This window comes from Gymnoscopelus braueri, assembly GCF_963280865.1.
Source record: "Gymnoscopelus braueri genome assembly, chromosome: 13".
In the NCBI taxonomy this organism is placed as follows: domain Eukaryota; kingdom Metazoa; phylum Chordata; class Actinopteri; order Myctophiformes; family Myctophidae; genus Gymnoscopelus; species Gymnoscopelus braueri.
Genome location: NC_137615.1, coordinates 38,543,531 through 38,569,253, shown reverse-complemented (window position 1 = coordinate 38,569,253; position 25,723 = coordinate 38,543,531). Strand labels below are relative to the sequence as shown.

At 41.6% G+C, this 25,723-nt stretch overlaps 2 protein-coding genes and 2 long non-coding RNA genes across 8 annotated transcripts in view; 2 read left to right on the top strand and 2 right to left on the bottom strand.

The window, feature by feature from the left end:
• LOC308097945 overlaps positions 1–25,723 on the top strand; it is a 435,438-nt gene that overhangs the window by 375,015 nt on the left and 34,700 nt on the right. The gene's annotated exons all lie outside the window — the stretch shown is intronic.
• ccp110 (centriolar coiled-coil protein 110) lies at positions 3,988–15,917 on the bottom strand. 3 transcript variants are annotated; one of them, XM_080448511.1, is made up of 14 exons: positions 15,793–15,917; positions 14,627–14,799; positions 12,978–13,106; positions 10,568–11,765; positions 10,333–10,475; positions 9,941–10,094; positions 8,858–8,967; positions 8,609–8,725; positions 7,785–7,886; positions 7,435–7,551; positions 7,058–7,131; positions 5,155–5,220; positions 4,952–5,011; positions 3,988–4,816 (listed from the first exon to the last, which is right to left on the bottom strand). In XM_080448511.1, the coding sequence occupies exons 2-14, from the start codon at positions 14,765–14,767 to the stop codon at positions 4,741–4,743; spliced, it is 2,487 nt and encodes an 828-aa protein (XP_080304637.1). In that variant the 5' UTR covers positions 14,768–14,799; positions 15,793–15,917; the 3' UTR covers positions 3,988–4,740. The 3 variants fall into 3 exon arrangements, with proteins under 3 accessions (XP_080304637.1, XP_080304638.1, XP_080304639.1); XM_080448512.1 differs by having other exon boundaries at positions 10,333–10,457; XM_080448513.1 differs by having other exon boundaries at positions 10,333–10,454.
• On the bottom strand, positions 17,215–18,837 carry LOC308097819. Its single transcript, XR_013934239.1, has 5 exons — positions 18,660–18,837; positions 18,508–18,543; positions 18,044–18,202; positions 17,824–17,942; positions 17,215–17,731 (listed from the first exon to the last, which is right to left on the bottom strand). It is a non-coding gene; the product is annotated as an uncharacterized lncRNA (long non-coding RNA).
• sun1b (Sad1 and UNC84 domain containing 1b) overlaps positions 22,886–25,723 on the top strand; it is a 35,552-nt gene continuing 32,714 nt past the window's right edge. For 2 of the 3 annotated variants that reach the window (XM_080446089.1, XM_080446088.1), the window contains exon 1: positions 25,226–25,468. The gene's annotated coding sequence lies outside the window, so the exon portion shown is untranslated. Of the gene's footprint in view, positions 23,027–25,225; positions 25,469–25,723 lie in introns of those variants that run through there. The other variant, XM_080446092.1, reaches the window with a different exon arrangement.

Genomic DNA, 25,723 nt, shown 5'->3' with positions numbered 1-25,723 from the left:
TTGGATTCGTACATATTTTCAGACATTAAAACAAAACAAAAAAAGAATCAGGAAAAAAAAGGGGTGGCCCCCTTGCAGTGACTCCTGGGACCGCCTAGGGGTCACGGACCCCCTGTGGCCAATTGTATTGTGGCCAATTGCATTTTAGAAGGGAAAAGAAGAAAGGAAAAGAAAAAAAAACAAGAACAGCCAACCTAAAAGTAACCAGTACTTCACAGCCTTCCTAGAAATGTACTTGAGTATAAAAGTAAAACATTTGTCTTGAATTAATTCCATTTTCTCCAGAAACAGGCTGTATCAAATATGAATGAATATCATAAACGATGCAGAGCCACCCCCCTGACAGAAATGCCGGGTGGTGTGTTTATGTTTGGAACACAGTTCTTATATGAGTAAAAGTAAAACATTTGTCTTGGAAATGTACTTGAGTGAGAGTAAAAAGTATCAAAAAAATCTGATACTCAAGTAAAGTACAAATACTCCAAATCTGTACTTAAGTACAGTACTCAAGTAAATTTACTCTGTTACTGTCCACCACTGCCCATTGTAATATGATAAATTCATCAAAAACACACGTCCTTGGTTCTGGTGACTCATATGCGAAGGGGCCATGGTTTTTTGATTACTTTTTTCATTTATTATTGTCTCCGCCGGAGGTGGAGAGTATGTTTTCGTTCTGTCCCGCTGTGTGTCCCCCCCCCTAGCCAAGCTAACATTGGTCAAACTTCACGTGACACGTGACAAAATGTTGTCACCAATGCTTTTGATTGGCTAGCGAGACGCATGACGAAATAAAATCCTATAAATAGGTGTGTCACTTCAAAAGGCCATTTATGAATTTTGAAGTGAGGTAAGACAGGATCAATCAGTCTTGATTGGAACAGTACCTTCCAGTACAAATCACCCGTCCGTGCGTGTGTGTGTCCCTCTGAGAACACCTAACATTGGTCAAGTTTCACGTGACATCACAATATGTAATATAAATATATAAATAGCTTAGACAGGAACAGTACTTTCCAGTACAAACAGAGATCACAGCTGAGATCACACAATGAAACTAACTCCCATTACGCAAACTGAAGAAGCAGCAAATCATCGTCTGAAACCTGATGAAGAAGCAAAGGCGCAGAAGGCCAAAGCTAAGAAAGCATTTGAACAAAGCAGTCAATTACGAGGACTCCCATATGACACATTGCTTCAAGAAGAACATTTTTTAGATGCAGACACTACAGTCGCCCCTGCAGAACACCAAAAACCACGCGCATTCTACCAAGACGACAAGTTTGAAGAGTTGGCAAACCCATCAAAGTACCCTTATGGCCGCGGTGGTTTAAAAACAGAAAGAGCAAAAAACATCACACACAGAAAATATTTTAACCAACGCCTTTTGCATTGTGATGGCCGTTTTGCTAAAGACATAGACTATCTCCTGGCAGCTCAGTACATGGTGGAAGCACAACAAGTCAAAGATCAAATTCAGATATCCCTACGGCAAAGCCGCGGTCAAACATTCCAAAATCAAAGGGTTAATGCTGGCATATTCAAATCACAACAAAATGTACAAACAATGTTATTCACAGACATAGCCTTCAAATTCCTAAAAAACACAAGAGGTTCACCAGCCTATTGGCAAAATGTGCTTTTATAACATATTTTTGACAATAAATATTTCTTTATGTTCCTCATCTCAGGGGTACATAAATTACTTTAACATTCACCTTTTAACAAAGAACTTTTTGTTTAACTAAAAGATATATATTTTACCCTACTGTATCTCATTAGTTATTGCTATGATAATATAATTGCTATGATATAGTAACATGTTCTATTTTAAGTAAGAATTAGAACATTCCCAGAAAACTATGGTTAAAGATAGGGTAAGTGATTTCATTTGATTAAAATAGCACGGGTCTGCTGGCGGAGACTTGTGCGCCGAGGAGCACATTTTCTAGTTATTTATTTTTTTATTGTATTTTATTTTTTCATTATACATTTTTTATTATAAAATATATGAAAAAAATCTAAATGTAAACATTTTCAAATGGTTTAACAGAATGAGGTAGTGGATTCGAATCCACCGTGGTGCATCCGGCTTTGTCGAGCATCTACACAAACACAATCGAGCACCGAAGTCCTAATCTCTCAAGAACAGATTCTGCACTGCGTGAGAATCTGTCGTGAAGGCTCGTCGTAACATGTACACACTGGGCTACAAGTGGGCGTGCCTTCAGATCAGGAAGCAGGCCGCGCTTTACCCAATCAAATGTAGTGGGCGGGATTCACATGTCCGTCGATCTTTCCCCCTCGAAACAAACCGAAACTAATTTAACAATAGCGTCCGCGGAGCAGACAAAACCACGGAAATATATTCACATTTTAACTTACTCTTTCATCATAGAAACAAGTGGGCTTATAACCAAAACGATCCATGTTCTCTGGGAGAAGTGGTGTTAGTGTTCCGTGTAGAAATATTGTTAGTGGGAATGAAAACATAGTCGCACCAACCGGAAGTGACGCGCTGAAGGCGCATCACAAACACCGGTTTCCCTGTGCTCTGGTGTTACGTTATCGTCCCCCCAGAGCCAACAGACATAGAACAAACAGCAGAGGGCGCTGTTTTTCATTTTCAGTTGGCGATGGGTTCCCAGATTGCCGAAGTCCTGACGTCACTGCCACTAGAGGGCGCTGTCCCCTAGGGTCGTGGCTTTATTTTTCGTGTTGATATCCCCATAGGGGAATCTTAGATCACGTCATATAAGAACTTTGTTCGAAAAACAAATACACAACCCCATGGTTTTTACTCATATGGATATGAAGCATCGACTGATGAAAATGTACACATTTAGATTTACCAAAAGAGTAACACAATAAACGACGAGTCAAACGACCCAAAGACTACATTTCCCATGAACGCGGCTGCTGTGGGGACATTGATTTCAGACCCGGAAGTGCAGTTCTTAAGACTTTTAAGGCAGAATTAATTCCATTTTCTCCAGAAACAGGCTGTATCAAATATGAATGAATATCATAAACGATGCAGAGCCACCCCCCTGACAGAAATGCCAAGTGGTGTGTTTATGTTTGGAACACAGTTCTTATATGACGTGATCTAAGATTCCCCTATGGAGATATCGACACAAAAAATAAAGCCACGACCCAGGGGGACAGCGCCCTCTAGTGGCAGTGACGGCCCTAGTTAAAATGACAGGATTTGACATTGTAGTTCCGAGAGATAAAAAATTGGAAATGCACCAGTGTTGTGCAGTAAGGCGTTACACAGTAGCCTAATATTGTGAACAGAGCCGGGTTAAATCACCACAGGGCCTTGTGCTAATTAGCTCCCCCATGGTCCACATTATCCATATGCAGAGTATTACCCATTGGGGACCACTCTCTCACAGTAACATAAACTCACCAAAATCAAAGTAGCCTAGTTTACCAAAGTAAACTAGGCCTAGGCTAGGATAAACAACAAATCAAATTGGCTAAACAACACATCAAACACACAAAGAAAATAATTTAAAAACAGACTGGAAGTGGTGTCAAATAATTATCTCTGCAAGTAGTCCAGGCATCAAACACAATACATACAGGCTATCGGTACCCTCTCTTTTGGTCCCCAGAATTCTCAGGTGCCCACTGTTTTGGTGCCCAGTATTCCCGTTGCCCACTGTTTTGGCGCCTACATTAACTAAGTGCCCATTCTTCTGATGTGCCCAGATTTACAAAGTGCCCACCTTTTAGTGCCCACTCTTCTGGTTACCGTTCGGGATATACTCTGCATCCCAGGTGAGTTTCCCAGTGATGTGCTCTCCTAGGATTTTTTACTTGCTGACCCTCTCCACTGCAGCACCTTCTGCAGATGGGGGTTATTAATAATTAAACATAATAGTAACATTGTAGTTAGCTAATCTCTCCAATAACGATCATTCAACAGTGTGTACAAATATTCTCATTTTATTTGGCATTGATCTAAGCGAAGCAAACAAAACTGAACACTGAAATGTTTGAACATACTGTAAATACTAGGTTGATAAAAATTCAGCACCATCAAAGAGGTGTAGATTCCAGAGTTCTTCAGCATAAAACATTTGAAATATGTAATTGTGAATGTGTCCATGGCAACTACCATTTGTGATGGCCAGCACAAGACCGATATTTATGAACACAATAAAAGCGAAGGCAAGAACTAGATATTGACAACACAACTGGCCAAATGTGCCAGATTGTGACACAAGATAGCAGGGATATTCATTTCTCTTAGGCACACGTTTTCAAATGGCATCCCTTTATCAACAACAGTCTTATGCAGTAGCTTACATAAAAGTATCTTACTTTTTCCCCTCTTTCCTATTAATAATTTACTTTAAATCCATCAATCTTAGAGGTAACTATAAACACAAGGCTGCTTAAGGAAAACTGAGGGCACACTTAAAGGACAACTTCACCGATTTAAAACCTAGGCTTGTGGAGCTTTTCCAGCACTGAGAGAGACAGAATTTATTGGGAAGTGTTATTTAGTGTTTACTTCTCACATGTCCTCCTCACAATATAGAATGATAGGATTTAGTTTAAAAGTCAGCGAACTTGCCCTTTAAATTATTTTAACAAATCATTGGTATCAATAAATAAGGTAGCGTGTGGTACTGCATACAATCATTACAACTTTATAAAGTAAATTAGCAGCGTTGGTACACATTTTATTAAAATTCACATGTCAGGGAATGTAGGAGTCTCCTGTTAGCCCAGAGAGTGTTGCTTCTTCAGGCTGTCTGACCGCCTCACTCTCTCCTCAGGGGTCTTTCTGTACCAGCTCCTGGTGGAGAAACACCACAGTTTAAGAAGATATGCACCCAAAAACATTGTTTAAACTAACACCTTACAAGGTAAAGATGAGATATTAGAATTAAACATGTCAGAGCCAGCGATCTGCAAAGATGGATCTACTGACCCCTGGCGGTTTAGCTGGCCTGAGGAGGGAGAGTTCTGACCTTGGCTTGGTTTCAAAATCCTAGAAAAAGGAGAGAGAGAGGGAATGGGCATCAGTGACATTTAAATGACAGAGGGAGAAGAAGAAACATCAAGTAAGACTTGAATGGTTCTGTTTGATAGAACATCTGTGACTAACAACCTCCAGAGGTCTATGTATGGTACCTGTTGGTAGTGGGACTCTTTGATTTCTGTTGTATCTTCCTGACCTGGGCTGGAGATTCACCAACTCTGAACAAATAGTGTGAAAAAACACGGCTTGTTACAACCACTGTGTAATCACTTATATAGAAGGACCACACTCCACAAAACCATTTTTATTTATTACTTATTTTGAAACCATTGTTTCAATAAAGTGTATACATGTGACTCAGGTATATATAGAGTTTTATTCAGGTGGACAAACATTCAGGAATCAATTACCGTTTGTTGGCACATTTAGCAATAATTGTGGATTTACTGGTGATGTGTCTTCTCATTTTATACAAAAGACATCACTTCACTGGTGGAACGGCACTTTATGGCATTTGAACATAAAACAGGACATTTTAAATCTATTTGAAGAATCAAGAAAACAGAAAATACAAACCAATTGTAGAGGAGGAAATGTGGAAAGCCCTGTTCATGAGATAATGTCTCTGAATATACTGTATACAGTATATACCCTGAAACAGTGCACCCTAGTGGCATGAATGAAGAAACCCAGTGGTTCTTCCACATTTCACTGTATCTACAGTAACCATCGCTAATGTTTCTATTTGTCCCAATGAATGCACTGCTTTATGAACAGTGTCTTGCCCGATGTTTGCAGTACACTGTATTGCAAACATCGGGCAAGAAACTGTTCATATAGAGTACAGGCATTGCGGCTTCATGAACTGTTTATATACATATATAGTTTATGTACAATAGCCATGCTTTAATGTATAACTTTTGACATAGATCCACGATTAACCTTTGTATGTTTAACAATGTATGTATCATATAAATTATTGTAAATAAATGTATCCCCAACAAATGGTAATTGATACCCACATTTCGGTAAACGTGAATGAAAACTCTGAATTAGTAGCCAGTTACTCAGGTGCCCAGGATTGGAATAAGGTTCCTAGTAGCATTAAACAGGACACAAATCCAGTCAGTTTAATAACTGAAACACTGGCTTTTAGATCATTTACCCCTGTAAGGTTGTGTAGGCAAGGTTGTATGTAGTGTAGATTTTCTATTTATTGATGTATGTATATATACATGAGTCATATACATTTCAACACTGATGAAGGCCAGAGGGATGAAACCAGTTTGCCTGTCTTTGTGACATGTTTCAAAATAAAACTATTAAAGGAGAATTCCGGACAAAATAAGTGTTATATTTGATGTCTCGTTACTCACCTACCGACGTAAAAAGTGGCGTTTTTTTTTCTCCATAGATTCCCCTGTCGTCATTTTTTAAACCCCCTCCGTTGTCATAATGGGAGCGCGTGGGTTAGGGAAATTCGTCTAGTATAACCGATGCAAAGTTATTTTTTTCTCTACTACGATTCATTGTAGAGTCTCATGATAGTCAAACATGCGCTGAAACTTCCTGCGAGGCTACCGTTAATGGCGAACGATTTAACACTGGATGCTTGTTCCAGAACCTGGCAACTCGTGTTGCCAGGTTCTGGAAACAAGCAACCAGTGTTAAATCGTTAATTTGTCCGGAATTCTCCTTTAAGAAAGTATCCTCGTTTTGCTGAGTGCGGTCCTTCTATCCTTATAACTGTATGTAATAATAAGGACCATGCACCACAAGAAACCTGAACACAGTGGAACACCTATTCAAGTTAGTTATAATCACTGTAATATCATCAAGATAAGTACCAAAGGTAGGAGGAGCTATACAGGTGATACAGACGCCCCTGGCAACTTCAAGTGACCATATACACACACGGTGGCCAGTTTGTTCTTATGTCACAATGGCCATTGTGCCAATGGTTTCCCACCTCTGTATAAGAGCAAAATGGCTGCTGTGCGAATATAGTCAGGTAACATTCAAGCTATATGAAATGTTTAGCACTGCTCATCTCACCTCTTTTTTCTGTCCAATGACCTCTGAGTAGCAGCAGACAGTGTCACCTTCTCCTTGGGGCATTTGGCTTTCTCCTGTGGATGAAACAAACAAATCAAAATCATCAAAATGATAGTGTGATTTCCAATGATGAAACTGACTTTTTTTACCCAACATGCCAGAGTAAGGGTATAGTTGATACCTGTAGGCTGTGATTGGTTTAAATGAACCACTTAAACCTTATATACTTAGTTAACCGGGGTCACCCAAGACTCTATACTAGTGGTTCTCAAACTTTGTAATTTCAAGGACCCCCACAGCTCTGGGTGTTCAAATGGAGCCTATCTGTCCCAGAATAGGGACGCTAGGGTTCATGTGGTTAACAACAAGCATGTTACCATCTCTCGTAGCCTCCTCTCTGCACAGAGCTCCCTGTCTTGCTGCAGCAGTGCTAGTCGCTCCTCCAGGGGCATCTCAAAGAAGATGTCATGGACGTCATAAAGGGCTGCACGTAACTGAGGGACAAAAAAGAAACACCTCTTGCTCTGGTCTTTTAGTCACGCTAAATATTACAACTATTGAAAGTATTTAGCGATAATCGTTCGTAGGGCTCTACATGGTGTGTGTGTGTGTGTGTGTGTGTGTGTGTGTGTGTGTGTGTGTGTGTGTGTGTGTGTGTGTGTGTGTGTGTGTGTGTGTGTGTGTGTGTGTGTGTGTGTGTGTGTGTGTGTGTGTGTGTGTGTGTTACCTGGGCTCTAACTCTTTCCTGTAGGGAGAGGTCCTGTGATGAGACTTTGTGTCTCCTCTGTGGATGTTCAGTCTTGAATGAGTGGATGAACTCCTGTGTGTCCTGAGCAGACAAAGATATACTGTACATAAACATAGCAGTTTCAACGGGTTACTTGACCCACCATCATTACTATTAGACTGTAAGTAATTGCAATACATACTTTGTGAGCTTCTCTGAGAAAGGCGCCTCTCCAAGCCTTATGTCTCTTACAGAGCTTTTTAAAGTCAGTGCTCAGCTTCATTTGGTAATGTTAAAAACAACAACCCCAAGCCAGAAATCTTGGTTTAGTAATAGACTCAGACCTGAATTTAAAACAACTAACAGCCCCATTAAAACAATTACAAACCCAGTCAGCCTACTACTTAGGAATATATCAAGGATTAAAGTACTGTCTCAGCAGGAAAACCCCATCCATGCATTTATCTTGATTCTTCAGCAGACTATACTGTAATGGTGTCTTTACAGGTCTCCCTAAAAATAATCTATCAGGCAGCTGCAGTTGATTCGGAACACTGTTGCTGTTGCTCGAGTCTTCAGTAAGGCCAAGAAATTATATCACTCCATTTCTTAGATCTTTACACTGGCTCCCTGTCTGTCAAATAATTGATTTCAAAATACTATGGTTGGTTTATAAAGATGGATGGTTTATGGCCAAAATACATTTCTGATCTTCTGCTACGTTATGAACCATCTTGACCTCTCAGATCGTCTGGGACAGGTCTGCTTTGGATGTGCACGCTGGTGAGTTTGTGTGTGCATGATGTGTATATGTGTACACTCACCAGCACAGTCTGGCGGAGGTGTTTGACTTTCTCTGTCTTGAGCAGTCTGCGGGTGAGGAAGCCACGGGTGATGGCACCTAGTCGACATAGCGCCCTCTGCTGTTCAGCAGTAAGGACCTGGTGAGTGCAAGAAAATAGTAAATGTAAATAGAAAATGTAACGAGAGACAATGTATGCAAATGGGGATAAAGAAAGAGTTGAGGGATGTGGGCTGAAGCTCATGTATGGAACTGTCAAAATCTCCCCCACCTGGCTGAGCCTCGCCCGGGGCTTGCTAGCCCCCCAAGTGGGTCCCCACAGGTAGACAGGAGGCTGGAGAGAGGGGGAGGGAACAGTGGGGCTGAGAGGAGAAGGAAAACCTGAAGAGAATAATAAAAGAGACTATCAGCTTTCACATACTATGTTGGAAGTGTATAAAAAATAGTGGGCATCTTTACTGGGGTTTGTACAGTAAACGTCATCTAACACTGTTTTTGAACACAAAAAACCCTTGTCAACAGAGAATTGATTTATGCAAACATGCAACAACTAAACCATAGCTTTTTGTCAATGCTGTTGTAATAACATAAAGGCTCTGTCTCATTGGGAAGGATACGTTCACCCTGGTCCCTTTTAGGAACATTCCTTATTGAGTTCCCATTTTGTCAGAAAGGTTACATGAATTTAGACAGGAGGTTAGCGTCAAGGCACCAGTGGTGTAAAGTAACTAAGTACATTTACTCGAGTACTGTACTTAAGTACACGTTTGAGGTACTTTTACTTTACTGGTGTATTTCCAATTGTCTATACTTTTACTTCTACTCCAATACATGCAAATATTGTACTTTTACTCCACTACAATGATTTGAAAACTTTAGTTACTAGTTACTTTGCAGATATACATTTTTACATTATAAAACTTTAGCTTTATTTTATACCTAGGCTATTTGAAAATAGCCGATCTACAAGTTCACAACGTGTAGCATAGCGACGCGTTGTGAGCTTGTAGATCTGCTATTTTCAAACATTTTAGTACTTTTACTTTTGGTACTTTAAGTACATTTTGATACCAATACTTTTGTACTTTTACTCAAGTAAATTTTGAATTCAAGACTTTTACTTGTAACAGAGTACTTCTACATTTCAGTATTGATACTTTTACTTAAGTAAAACATTAGTACTACAGTAAAACAGTAAAACAGTACTTTTTCCACCACTGAATGCAAGTGTGGTGCCTATGCTTTCCATGGTAATCAAGAGGCCATGGTTCCTAAAAGTGCTTTCTTACCTTGGAGGAAGCATCCCTGCAAACGAGAAACAGGCAGACAAAATAATAGCTTAAACTGTACCTACCTATACTATGACCTGGTGACCGCTCAGCCGGGGTGTGGGCAGGACTTAAAGCAGGATAGTCACTCACAGACCTACGATCCCGTCCACCTGCATCCCCAATCAGAGGTCGGTCACACCCCTTCTCCATCAGCATTCTCTCTTTCTCTTCCATGTCCTGAAACACACACGCATACACCATATGTCAAAGTCTCTCTTCTCTTGGGCCGGCTACAACAATGTGAATGCCTGATGTACCATCCATTTTCAGGCCAATAAATAGTGCTCTTTTGTGCATGTGACATAACTTGTATAGGAAAACAATACTGCAGTGTTTAAGAAATACTATCCTTTGTTTCTTAAACAGTTCTATGTAGTATGTTTTGAGACTATAAGGTGTAATATCACATCCTGACCTGTCGGAGGCGGTGTTGTTCCTTCTCCTGCTCAGCCAAGAGCAGAGACATCTGCAGGGCATGCTCTTCCTCCAGTCTCCTCTGCATGTCTTCCAGCGCCTGAACTCGCTGCTGGGTCTCCACTGCTGATGATGATGCACGTGCTTGCACACACACACACATACACACACACACACAGTTAGACTTAAGTTCATCCAAAGGAAACGTTTAAGAAAAGCTGATTTTAAGCAGTCACCTGACTGGTGCTCAGTGGGATTTCTGAGGGCAGCTGGAGTGATCCTGCCATTGTTTGGCCCTTGAGGGCCATTAGTCTCCATCTTGGCTTGGACCTGATACAGATCAGTGGTCACATGGGGCCTCAGCAGGGAGGGCGAGGGATTCTCCACCTCATATGACTGGTTCAGGGGCGCTACTGGAGACCAACGGCTTGGGGGCAAGCGCGTAACTCCGGCCATGAAGCGCGGGACCCTCTCCTGGCTGCGGTCTAAGTGGTCGACTCCAAAGGGGGGGTTGGAGGGGTGCCGCTGACTGTCAAGGGTATGACAGCGCCGACGGAACCCTGGAGCCATATGATCACAGGGTCCCACGGGACTGGGTCCTGAAGCACTGAGGGGGCTGCAGATCTCACCAAGCGGACTGGAAGCGCAGTGGCTGGATCGACGACTGCTACTTCTGCTGCCAACTCCGCCTCCTCCACTCCCCACCACCAGGCCCCAGTGATCAGTCGGCCTCAGTCCCGCTGACAACGCCTCTCCCCAGGCCGCCATGCCGGCACTTTCTCCCGACCTTCCTGGACTTCTGGGGATGAGGTCTGCCGGGTCAATGGGGAAGGAAATGTGGATGTTACCCGCAGAGACCGGGCGGGGTCGGCGTCTGCGTTCACGAGGACTGAGGCTGGGTTCTGGACTGGGAAGGCGAGCGTAAGACTCCGGTAGACAAGGTGAGAGGCTTCCAGACTGGTGGGTCTTGGTCTGAGGTGGGCCGACAGGGCTGTGACGCAGGCTGAATCCAAACTCTATGCCGGTGTCTCCCAGGGGACTACGGGTGTCATTCTCCTTGTCAGAGAGGCTCTCAGGCGGTGGTGTATGGCTGACCTTGTTGACGACCTTCGGCCCTTTTCGGCTCTGCTCTCGCTCCACATATTCTCTGGATCTTTTCAGAAGGCTGTCGAGACTCATGTCCTCCTCCTCTTCTTCACTCTTCTCATCATTCTCCTTCACTTCCTCCACTCCTCGGTAGCCGTTGGTGAAAGAGGGGGCCTCAGAATGTGGGTTGGTGGCGTGGTCACTTGTTTGATGCTCAAACCCAGGGTCCCTCGGCAGCCCAGGTGTGTCAGTGACCAAGGTGTAGCCATTCACTATCTCAGCTTTAGGAGAGGGACAATATGGAGGGGTTGGCTGTTTGTCACTCTCCTTATTTGGCACTCTGTGCACCTGTTTAAAAGGACAGTTAAGTAATAATTAATTAGTCAATCAAATTTGAGTACTTCCTACTGCCTGATCTGATGCCAAATGTAATCAAATGATTGTAAATGCAATCAAATAATTTAATAATTTGGCCAGCTAGACGTATCTTCCTCATTACTACCAAAATGGGCTTATTTGTGATTTTTTAAAAATATATATTTCTCACTTACGTATCAACCAGTAAAAAGCCTCCTATTACAAGGCAAGTGATTTCAAAATCTGAACATATTTTCTTGTGGATAATATTTCAACACACTTTGAGGTGACAAGGCTGGGCCGCCGTCAGGTAAGAATAGACTAGAGGAAGGGTTGAGACAGATAACGGTACTCAACACTGAAGTGCCACAAGAGATTACAAGTTAGACTGTCATTCAACTTTTGAGCTATATCTGGGGCCTGACACACAGACCTAATTAATAGAGAAAGCCACACTGAAAGCCACGCCCCTCAGTGGGGAAAACAACGGTGTAGCAAAACAGCAAAAACAGACTACATACAGTAGATGGAACCGTTCAATTGTATTTAATGATTATGTCTAAGGATTATTTAAATTGTCTCTTCTCTCAATAGAGAGCCCAGTACATAGAAAAACTAAACATTGCTAACTTGAAACAGTGTCCTTCTTCATTACCTGTCTCAAGTAAATAGGCTTATTCAGCATACAGTACCAGCGTGCAAACCAAACATGTAACTTGAGATCAATAATGATAAGATCTAATGGCCTGAATTCCCTTTTTTTCCTTCCTCATTGGCTCTGTCTTTTTGCTCAGGAGAACATACTACTAAGTTAACATACTATGCATTTTCCAGTAACTGTTAATTTGTTTGTCATTGTTTCACATTATGTATGTATTTTATATGTTGTTATCAGGGCGTCCTTGAAAAAGAGAGCTTGCTCTCAATGGGCTTCCCTGAATAAATAAAGGAAAAAGAAAGAAAAGAAAGAAAGAATATAACACCATGAAGCACAATCAGTTGTTTCCCCCGATGGTGGAGACAGATATCATATATATTGAGATAGATATATATATATGAGATCACTTTAAGTTTAAAGCAACTTTGAATACTTAGAAAAGCGTTATATAAATATAGGTATAATAATAATTATTATTATTATTATTATTAACTGGTCCTCCCATTGAACCATGTCCATGACTTGGGTTTGAATCCTCTACTAACCGGAGTTTGGTCAAGAATGTCCTGGACCCTGGCCAACAGACTGTTCCTCTGCTGGCTCTGTCTCAGCATCTCTAGCTGGACAGCCCTCTGTCTATAGTCGCACATCTCCCTGCGCTGGTCCACGTTCAACTGGAAACACAAGACACACAAACATTTAAAAAAAAACGTTAGGTGACTTTGTAACACATCTTACCTCAGGTTTCATCAACATGGTTTTGTTCATTTCTGATATGAGGAGAGGTTTTGCCTTTCTTTCTTACAGACACCCTTAAACCTCACACTGGCCTCTGTGAGAGCCTGTCACTCATCCAGCTCATTCATCTGACTGTTCCTGTAAACTCATTTAGTCAGCAGTCAGAAGCAGAGGATCCTCCTGACTGACATGAATCAGCCTGGTTGTTCCTCAGCAGTTATCCTCTCTCTTGCAGATCTAAGCTCACATGCTTCAGAGCACATTACAGTACATCAGTTTTTTCAAGATGCAACCTTAAATCAAATTAACCACTTTCAACCTGACTTCCCTACTATGGGCATGTGATTTGTTTTTGTTAGTTTTTTTCGTGATATGCAGGAGCTACATCATTTCACCATATACATGCAGCTTTAACTTCAATGGGTCCGTTTGGCTGTATCTCTCTAGTGATGGTTAAGGTGATTTTAGAAAAGGAAAATAAGTTGGCAGTTGTTCAATACTCTGTTTTACTCAACATGCAAAGTGTGTGCAAGACCTAACCAAGAAATTGTTAAATCAGTCATTATGGTATCAGATGGAATAGACTGCTTTTCTTCAAGATTAGGGTCAAATGTGAACCTTGGCAGTTTTTACTTTCTGTCAAGCAGTAAGGTTTGCCTTATAGAGTAGAAGTCCTGATGTCATTCGTTCATCCCCTGGGTCGCGGAAGTAATTTCTCTCTTTGGAGAATAACATTGGGTCATCTTAGAATCGTTCACAGAAAAGAATACCAGCACTCACTTAAGTCCATTTAGGCTCTTATTTATTTTAGGTCATAGCTCCACAGCAGCAGCGTCAACCGGACGTTTCGACCCACAGGCCTTCCTCAGCGTATAAATCCTTTCCGCCTGAACTGCACGGTGCCCTGTACATTTGTACTTCGAAAACTCTCATGAGTGCTTGCTTCTTTCCTTTTCAAGTCATCTTAGAATCGTCTCATATAAGAATTGTGGTCCAAAAATAAACAAACTGTCCCGGCGATATTGTCAGGGAGGTGGCTCTGTAACGTTTATGATAGTAAGTCTGTTTCTGGCGAAAATGTTACTAATAAAAAACGTGACCCACCCTATTGCATCCCTGCTCTATTGCATCCCTTGCAGTGTGACTATTGCACATGCATACGTCACAATGTTGAAACGAGTCTGGTGCAACTTCCGGTTTTATAACCTACCAGGTCTACTCTATTCACCTGATATATCAAATGCAACTAGTTCCTGTTTGGACAGATAGAATGACAAGAATCAATGTCAGTGAACAGGTTCTGGGCACTGCTAGGACTAGGGGATACCTGTGGAACAGCCCAAAATCTGGATTGGGATCTAAATCACGACTGTTGTAAAAAGGGAATCACTGGTGGCCATCAAAGAAATCTCTACTCAACTTGCAGGCAGGTCTCTCTATTTTTTCAGTTCCTTACCAGAGGTGAAAGCACAGCCCTTCCATGGAAACGGATGACAGAGAGAGCTTTCAAGGGACAGCATGACACCATCTTCTTGGATTTCTCCTCCTCCTGCAGTATGGTAAGATTTCGTATACAGAAGTCCTCATAGCTGTCCATCGCTGAGTGTCCACTGTCCACACCTCCACACTCTGTTTAGGAATAGGAAACGCACGTCATGTAGCCTCGTCATTCGAATGTGATGTTCACTGGAGATACATTTATATGGCGCTGGAATGTGAACACACTTGAATGCAAAGCTACGGCTGTGTGTTGTGGCGCGGGAGCCATGAGGATGATGTGGGTTACTAGACAACCCTATCTGTGATTGTTAAACTATGAGCAACTGGAAGAGCAAGATAAGCACAACAAAAGAGGGTCTGTCTGCCCAAAACAACAGAATCACACACATTCCAGCCATTCTATTCTGTGAGGCGAGGCTCTGTGTTTACTCCCATTTCCAGTCTAATGGCAGGCAATGAGGAATCATGTATCTAATCAATAAGTGTAGCTATTTCTGAAGTGCTTGTCAGCAATGGGATATCATCCACACCCTTTCAACGAGACCATGAGGGTTCTAAACGGATGCATAATACAATATAAGCTACATTTAAGGACACCATTATTTCCCTATGTATTATTGTGCACAAAATGTAGGCTAATACATCTCGAGAAATACAATATACAGATGGATAGCTGAATCTCACCATATACAGTAATAGCCTAATATAATAGCAGTAATGATAGATCTGCTTGCTTCAGCTTCAGAGATGTCATATTTGATCTTTCCTCCCCAACATATTAATGTTAATGGATTTCAAGGCAAGCTTCTCATTTTAAGAGGTTTATGTAGCCTAATTAGCCTGCAGTAGGTGCAATCACAGCCTATGTAGGCTACAACACACAACGATAGTAGCCAGATATTGGCTACCCTGTTATAGTAATAGACAGCAAGATCATTGATAGCTTCGATTTTAAAAAGGTAGTCATTTGACAAACATTTCAAGGCCACGCTGGGAGCAATATTTGCATATAAAATGCCACCCTTATTGCTGCAGATGTGCCCGAGCAGTCGACAGAATGACAGTTCGTGGTTGCGAGAGGGTCCTTGCCCATTATTTCTCATCACAGCCTTTTTGTCTTACCTCGGTTTCACCGGCGTCGCATCAGCGAATGGAAAAAAGCGCTTACGTCTCTCCTTTTCTTCAGATGAACATCTACTCTTTTTATCAACGTTGGTCGGTACATTTACAGAGGATTTATGTTTTCTGTCTCCTTTCCATCGAGTTGGGTGGGTTCCTTCCCATCATCATCTGTCTGCCACTCTTCCGGGCCACAACAGCGCCTCCTAGCAACCGGCAACAGCACATGGGCTCCGTTCCATTTCTGTCCTAAGACCCTCTCCATGTTACCTTTACTGGAGCTTCCAGCTTCGCGTCCAACTTGATTCCATACATCAACAAGAATTGACTTGATGGTCAATATATTATTATTATTATCAGTTTTGACAGACTACTGACTCACAGTGTCCAAAACAAAACGTCAGGAAACTATGAAGCTATTAAAGTGTAAACTAGCTCTCGTCCATAGCGTTAGAAGGAGTTCTCCTTAACGCTATGGTACTTTCGAGTCGTCGGCCGCACACCCCCGGTAGCGCAGGCTGCGCAGGCTGCGCAGCCTCACGTCTCTAGTAAAAATAAAAAATACACTTTCGCTACTCACCAAAACAAAGACGGTTTTAAGATGTTGAAAGCCTGCTTTCCTTAGTGGGAACACTCCAAGCCCCCCACCCCACGTCTAAAAAACACTTTAGACCAAAATGTAAAATAATCCACCGGATGGGGGAAAAAAACATTAGTTACTCCACTGCGCCCCCTACAGATCCGGTCAATGGAATTTTTCTATGGACAAGATTTTTTCCATCCGGTGTATTATTTTACATTTTGGTCAACACGTGTATTTTAGACGTAAGGTGGGGGTCTCTGAGTGTCCCCACTAAGGAAAGTAGGTTTTCAACATCTTAAAACCATTTTTGTTTTGGTGAGTAGCAAAAGTGAGAGAGAGGCTGCACTGCCTGCGCTACCGCGGGTGTGTGGGCAACGGATAAACAGTAACTTCGCGTGAAGGAGAACTCCTTCTGAACGCTATGGACCATATCTATCGGGCTCATGACCAACCTGATGAGAAATAAATGGAACTGAGCCTGCCACCGCTGTAGATTACCTCACTATTAAAATAATTGCAATCATTAACGATGTCAATGCCGTTTAGTTTGATCAGAGACCAGACATTGCAGCTGAAAAATGCTGCATTTCATTGTGGCGGTTGTAAAAGCAGTTCCAAATTATATTCACACAGGACAGGACCACAATGGAAACAAGCCCCACAAGCTTTTTGTGTTATCCTTTTAACAATCATTGTAAAATCGTACCTCTGTACTATTTGCAAACTGTTAATAAAGCATTCAATCAATCAATCACCTTTTTTCAAGACCTTCATTTAAACAGTTAAATAGCATGATTACAATTTTCCAAAATTAAGACAGGGGGAAAAATAAACTTCCAGAGCTCATTGTTTATTCATTTGAACAGCAAGGTGTATCCACAACAACATGTTATATATATTTTAGTAGCAAACAATATAATAAATGACCAATGAAATTCAAGCAGCTGCCAACTTCTTGAATATTTCATTTTGTGGAGTGACTCATGCACACAAAGTCATCTGACTCAGAAAGTGTGTGTGTGTGTTGGGGGGTTCCCTTGCCACTGCCCCTGTCACCCAGTGTTTATCCCTGTGTGAAGTGTAAAATAATGCTGAATAAACAATACCACACTCCACATAACACATTCCCCATACATACAGATAACTAAATAACACATCAACAGAACACCCCAAAGCAGACTGGGAAGTTCCACTCCTGTACATGTACTGGGATACACCCTATAACGTAATATTTTACAACTCATCACTTTTTGAGGATGTGGGTGAATTTGGACGTGTAGGTTTGGCAGTGCGCACATTTGCCTCATTGTGCCGGAGTAATGTTTCAATATCGCTTTCCTTGAAAGTGGCTCTGGAATTCTGTAATAAAAAATGAAATGAAGTTTCAATCTAATCACAAATGGATATGAATGGTTTAATACGTTCAAAATTGATAACTGCATCCATCCTACCTCGAAAGAGAGGCGTTTCACGCCTATACATGCTGTGGACTGCTCATAACATAGGACCACGTCCAGATGCGCTGGCTCTTTATTCAACAAAGCTGCACGGAATTGCTCATAGTGAGCATCTGAATAGAGAACCAAAAAAGGATTAGACATCTTTTTTAAACACACACACATCTGTGTAGTGAATGTACAAGACTCCATTGACCACTGGCTGATATTTTACCTAGCAGGTGCTTGCAGGAGGATATCATTTTGTTGTTGTCTGTAGACTGACCACCATGCTTGTAGAACAGAGGTCTCTCACATACACTCCCACTGATGAGTCTTTCAACCTCTTGCTGTCTGCTTTCAACTGGGGCTTCCTTCAGTATGTTTTCAATTTCTAGAAAGCAGCATATCAGTGCTTATCAGTTTTTCTGGTTTTCAATGTCTTAGAAATAAAATAAATGCCAGATCAAATGAGCTTTAGGCCTAAATGTAAAGGGTTGATAAGGTGTTTCATGAAATTAGGGCACTTTAGTCACTCTGTTTTGTGATCATATGGAAACTAAACATATGGCAACTAAACAGACTCATATACTACTGTATCCAGTCGTCAATAACTCCATGTGCAACACTTGTACATTTCTAAATGTTGTTCAACAATCCACAAACAACTCACGATAGATACTAGGCTATCCATCCTACCTTGTGCTGTTGCAAGACAGCTTTCACAATAGTTGTCTGTAAAAAGAGACACAATTAAGTTAAAGTTGATGAAAATGTATACTATAGCGTACAAAAATCATTGTGACCGACTACTGTTGAGACTATTAAAACAAGTGTAGCCTATTACTTACAGTGGTCGTTGTCTCGAGATTGTGCCGGAAGCAGCTGAAATGAACATATTGTGAAAAATAAGATTTTCATATTCAGAACTACCAGGAACTGATTTAAACAAAGTAGGCTACCGTATGTTTGTTTAAATGCATAAAGGAGTAAGGTAGGGTGTGAGGAGTAGAATGACACCTTCACTGGGCCCAGTCATATTTCCTTTCAGACATTGAAGTCACATGATCTCGGGGACAATAGCATGACATCACTGGCATTTTCCATCCTGTTTTACAGGTTTTCACTGACAATTTCAAGATAATCCACTAGCCCTATTATTGTATAGCACAACTTCTTCCCAAAATGTTTCACATACCATGAGCCCTAAATACACATATTGACAAGGAATGTGAACTGCTAAACCTATTTAGAATGAACCAAGAGGCCTATACAATAATAACCAAGCCAACAAATGCCCAGATTTGGTAGAACAACTTTTAAATTGCATGGAACTGGTGTAGCATCCTGGGATGTTGGTTGGCTGTGGAGGTATGTTCATCATGGACAGTGATGCCAGTGACAGGGCCTAGGTGCAGTGTTGTCCCAAGAGGGGGAGAACGGATACAGCTGCTCCTTAAACTGGAAGGAACTATTGTGCGACCAGACAGGAGCTGTTGCCAATGGTTCAGGCTGTCAAGCACTTCCTTCCGTATCTATATGGACACAGATTCCTGCTCCGGACCGATTATTCCTGACCTGGATCCTCAATTTTAAATAACCCAAAGGACAGCTGGCCCAGTGGCTTGAGAAGTTGCAGGGGTGTAATGTTGAGATGTACCACGGAGCAGGCCATCTCCATGGCAATGCCGACGGGCTATCCCAATGACCCTGTGAGGACCGAAGGGATCACACCAGTACCGCTGATAGCTGTTCTAGTGACAGATGGGAACAACAACAGCCCTGCTGCCCACAAATCCATAGACAAGGACAGTGATGTGGTCCAGCTGGGTCCGGTGATGTTGAGTCAAAGCCTGTCAATGCTCTGAGCGGTCTGCAGTGTCACCTTTAAGGCAACTCCGCACCAAACAGACTCGTCCAGACTATTGCAGACTACTCCAGACTGCAACAGACTGGTATTCGGTTGGCAAAAGTTGCCATTTAAGTCTGTCAGCCGACTGGCCATTCATGTGCTAATTTGACTTTTAGCGTGCCAGCGTTGCCAGGTCTGCTTATTATAAGCGACTTTGGGCTTGTTTCCCTGCAAAGCCACTTAGGGATGTTCCCAGCGTTTTTTCTTCACTGACGTGCAGTGGTGTAAAGTAACTAGTACATTTACTCAAGTACTGTACTTAAGTACAATTTTGAGGTACTTTTACTTTACTGGAGTATTTCCAATTGTCTATACTTGTACTCCACAACAATTATTTGAAATGTTTAGTTACTAGTTACTTTGCAGATATAAATCATTATGAAACATACATTAACCACTTTAGCCCTATTTTATACCTATAAGCTATTTGAAAATAGCAGATCTACAAGCTCACAACGTGTTGCGATGCACGCGTTCTGAGCTTGTAGATCTGCTATTTTCAAACATTTTTGTACTTTTACTTTTGGTACTTTAAGTACATTTTTATACCAATACTTTAGTACTTTTACTCAAGTAAATGTTGAATTCCGGACTTTTACTTGTAACAGACTCAGAGTACATCTATTGCATTCAAGCCTGGAATTTCGTCATTTTAGGGGCAAGGCCACTTGGCCTTTGGTGTTGTAATTTTTTGGAGGGCACAAAGGCCCTGCCCGGCCTTCCTGCCAGGGCAGGAAGGCCATCCAAAAAAATAATAAAGATTTTTAAGTCCACGGAAATAATGCATTTAACTTGAAGGTTAAGGATGATTGTATTTTAATATATTATAAGAATAGTATAACTATCTGTGAAATATTACCCATTTATTTCACAAAATAATGTGTTGGCAAATGACCAATATTTAGTTATATAGGTCTCAATATGTCACATTCAGCCCTGGACTTCACTGACTGAAGTAGCGGTCACATTAATCACATTAGATTCACAGAATGTATTTTACCCACAAGTTATTTTCATTCAAATGAAATGTGAATGAACTTGCACTAATAATGACTTTAGTTGATTTTTCACTCTTTAAAATATAGTATTTCTTAATTATTAATAATTACAGCTTGTAGATTGGCTATTTTCACGATTTTAAATTGTTTTTAAATAATAATAAAAAAGGAACATACAAGATTTCCACCCGACAGCCATAATATATAGCCAATATATGGTTCTGTATCAGTATATGAGTCCGTTTTTGAAGATTTCATTCTAATTGGCTACTAGCCTGAATATGAATTTCATGAGCCTGGGTAGGTCACCCTGGCTTGGCGGAGATATGCCCTGTAGCACACTCCGCACAGCAGCAGCAGCAGGTGAAAGCAATTCACTTAATTGCTCGTTCTCTCTCCCTCTTTCCGTCTCCTCAATCTCTCGCTCGCTCTTTCTCTCTCAATCTTTCACTCTCCCTTTTTTCTCTCCCTCTTTCTTTCTTTCCTTCTCTCTCTGCCGCTTTTTACCTCCCTCTTTCTCCCTCCCTCCGTTTCTCTCTCCGTCTCTCTCCCTTTCTTTCTCCCTCCCGCTTTCTCCGTTCCTCTCTCTCCCTCGCTCCTGGTATCTCCCGCTCTCTCACCCACTTTCTCTCTGTCTTCCTCCCCTCTCTCTTTCTCTTTCCCTCTCTCTCTCTCTCTCTCTCTCTTTCTCCCCCCTCTTTCTCTCCCCCTCTACCACTCTTCCTCTGTCACTATCTCCCTGCTTTACGAGCCTATTCATGCAATGCTTGAACTCCCACTCAGAAGGACATGTTTACATACTTGCGCATTACATATTTATACATAAACACGGATGCATGTGACTCCGTCACTGGACAAATTTACACACCTGCTCCCAATCACCACAGCGCAAAAGTAGGGCAAATCAATCTCTCTCTCTCTGGGAGCAACAACAAGAAACAGTGAATGTAGGTTTTCATAGACATGGTCGCTTGTTTCTCTCACATAATCTGGCAACACCGACAGCCCTCTGTTGTCACTGCCACTGCGCTACCAGTCGGCTAAAAAGCTGAACATGTTCGGTCGGCTCTGGGTCGGCCGAAAAGGTCCCGACGGACCCCCCGACGGACCCCTAACCGACTGGCCGACGCTTCCCGAAGCCAATTCGGCCCAAAATCGGGCCGACTCAGATTGGTCTGGAGAGGGCTTTTTAGACAAAGAAGGTGTACTATCCTATTCAGGGTGGCTGTAGCTTAGTGGGTAGACAGGCCATTTGGTAATCAGAACCAGTTCGCCCCAGTTCACCCCCAGCCCGCCCAGCTATGTTATGTCCACAAGTGAGACAACTGTATGGTGCCAAAAGACCCTACCTGTAACCTGATGTTCACATAACCTGCCGCAACAGTACACCGTGCATTCTTGGTCCTTTCCCTGTCAACGACAACAGAAATCAATATTTCATAGTCACTATGGACTATTTCAGGAAGATCCTCACAGCAACCCGGAGCACAACTTGAAGGCCCAGGTGTTCCAAGAGGTCTGTCAATGGGGATCAAGAAAACAAGGCCAAGCCCTAGACCTGTATATCCCCTGAGCAACAATTTGGTAGAGGGTTTAAGGACTCCAGGAGTCCTTGAGGGGGTTCCAGGAGATTCCAGGGGGTCCCAAGCAACATGAGGAACAACAGTTTAATTTCACTATTATCTCACCCACAAGAAGTTAGCCCAATAAGAGAATGTATAAGAATAACTAACATAGTTCACTCTCTCCAGTCTCCACTGTTATACCCACCTGCAGTAAGACAGTAGGAATACCGGTATGTACTAAATCGAATCTAAATCTTCTCATATGGTTGTCCCTCCTGACACAAAATATCTTCAAATGGGGGTCTGCAGCCTAATACGTATCGATTAGGGGGTCCTTGATATGAAAATGCTTCCAACTGTAACTGTTTCAAGTTGCAGTAATCAGTGATCGAATGTTACCTCTCATTAAACCAATCGACTGTGCAATACTGTACACCAGCCACAAGATGGTGCCAATATTTAGCCCACTGGCAAATAGAACGAAGAGGGCGTTCAAGTTCCCACAGACGCCATATTTGGAATTTTTTCCCAAATAAGGAGTGGTACCATGTCACGTGACGTTACTGTCAACGGAAAATATTAGCTTGCTTTCTGTGTGCGGGAAAGGCGAGCGTTAAGAGACAGCAAGCCTGCTTTTTTGAAAACAGAGACTTCCATGCAAAGATTTAACCCGGGAATCTATCTTCAGAATAAAGACAATTTGTCGATCTTTCTATCATCATTACGCTGTTTGGATCTGACAGGTAAAGCCGACACGCCTAAAATGTATGTATTCATATGTAAATGCCCACAGCTACATGTGTGCCTCGATCGCGTTGTGTGGTTGATCAGGGTAACGTTAGTCTTAATGCATAACTTGCAGCTTTGTTCAGAGATATTTTGTTCCCAATCGGAATCAGAATGAAACTTCCTGGCCTGCTGGCACATTGGCACGCGTTGTGTCTTTATGCGCCCAGTGATATAAAGTAGTACATTTACTCAAGTACTACTTAAGTACACTTTGAAGTATTGTTTACTTTACTGGAGTATTTGCACATTTCTGTACTTTTACTTGTACTCCACTACATCTCAGAGGCAAATATACTTTTACTCCACCACAATTATTCGAAATCTTTAGTAGATTTAGATTATTATTACAAAACACATTGCCTCTTCAGCCCTGTATACATTTCGGCCATTTGAAAATAGCCGATCTACAAGCTCCCAATGCGTCACAGGGTTCCGAAAGGGGCTTGTTGTGTAGCTAAACTAGATACTTATTTGAGCAAGCTTCTGTTTTCTGACCACAGCTGTTTGCTACACGTTTTAATGGTGTGTACACTACGTTTTAAATGAGTTGCCATCAAATAGGAACAAAGATAACTTTTTATTCTAATTTCAAAAGTCGAATCTCCATTTCCTTGACTTTCACCAGAGCCTTGTTCCTTGAATGGCTCTGGCTGTCAGTCGCTGCCTAGGAAGGCCAACGTAGCCTACCTTGATGTCAAAAGTCCACCCAATAGTCTATTGACTGTGATCAGTGTTGTAAAGTAAGTAGATAAGTACATTTACTCAAATACTGTACTGTATTACTGTATTTTTACTTTAGTGGAGTACTTTATACATTTTGAAATGGGACATTCCTATATAATGAATCATTTTACTTTTGGTACTTGTAGTAGATTTTGATGCCAATACTTCTGTACTTTTACCCAAGTACATTTTGAATACTGGGCACTTACTTGTAACAGAGTATTTCTACATGATGGTATTGATACTTTTACTTAAGTAAAAGCATTGAGTACCTTTTCCACCACTGACTGTCTGTGATTGGTGTCAAAGTGTGTTCAAAGTCAAAGATGGTACAAGGATTTGGCCGCCAGTAGATGGCGCATCGTCCCTGAGTTGGATCTTCTCTTGGCAGTTATGTAAATGGCACCCTTTGCTTAAGTTTAAACAAAAACAATGCTGGTTTCATGTCTGACAATGTGCATCTATTTATGCAACAATGGTGTTATTTAATTACCTTATTCATGCTTATGTTTTGCCACCTTCCCTTTTCTTTGGTAACATTAATTGTGTAAAGTATATCTGGCAGGATTTCATTGATCCATACTTTGTAGTCTTTCAGAGTCTCATAAATGGTGGAATAGTTTTTTCTCCTGACAATTATTAAGCCAAATAAACCGTTAATAGGGCTTTACTACTGTGATTACTGTTGATCCGGATTTGATTGTAAAGTAGATCATTGGCGATTTGGCAAATCAACTAAAGACAGCTCAAGTGTGACTGCATGGCATGACTCTCCTTGTATGTGCCTATGCCTGTGTGTCTGTCTGTCTGTCTGTCTTTTTACTTAACTGGTGTATTCAAAGGATTTTTATACATTTAATTGAAAACTTGTGAAATTGGACATTCTGCATAATGAGTACTACTTTTGGTACTTTTATGTACATTTTGATACACTTTCGTACTTTTACTCAAGTCAATTTTTAATTCCGGACTTTTACTTGTAATAGAGTATTTCTACATTGCACTATTGATTATGTTGAACATTTTTTCTTGTGAATATTCCAAGATCCATCCTCAGTGCAGTCAGTTAATCAGGCCGTGATGGTAATTTCGTCCAGGCTTAGTGGTTAATTAATTACAGTAATTGTTCTCATTAAGGGTTTATTACGCAATAGTAACAGTAGCAATAATGCCTGGGGTTGCAATAAATTGTGTTTTCATCCAATAGATTTGAAGTGTGCGCCTTGGTGTCGCCACAAAAAGAACAGATCTACAAGCTAACAACGCGTCGCATCGCGACGCGTTGTTAGCTTGTAGATCTGTTCTTTTTGCAGCCAATACCATCATACGACGCAGTAGTTATTTGCCCTCCTAGACTGACAATAGCAGATAGGCCTGGAAGTGGGAGGATCATCAGCGATGCCTTCAGGATCGGCTTTGTTGCGTTTGGGAAGCCATTTTGGAATTCTGCTTGTTGTGTGCATGAGCATAACGCACTGCTAAGAGCCTATTTCAAACTTCTCTGTCTGTCCCAGCAGTGAGAGATTGTCGATTGTCGTTGTCCAGTCCAGGGATCTCTCGTTTGGAGGAGAATCGTGAGATTTGCGCGCGGGCGAGAGAATTGCGTTGCGCGTCCTGTTTTCTGTGGATTAACGCTCCTATATAAAGAATAACATGGACTGATCACTACACCGGCAAGTGGATGCGATGATGATGATGATGATGCCCGTGGCCATACGTTATTTTGTGTTTTTGATTTTATGTTATGTTAGACAAAAATAGCCATTTAATTTGAAATTTCTGGGCTCCTTTACCTTGAACTTTTTTTTTTTTAATTTCAGGCCTAGATCATCTATTCACAAGGCGATTTCTATCCGTCTGCGACACATCACACAGCACGAAAAATGCTGTTTATTGGTTAGTGTTTTCAGCAGCCCATGGGTTGGTGT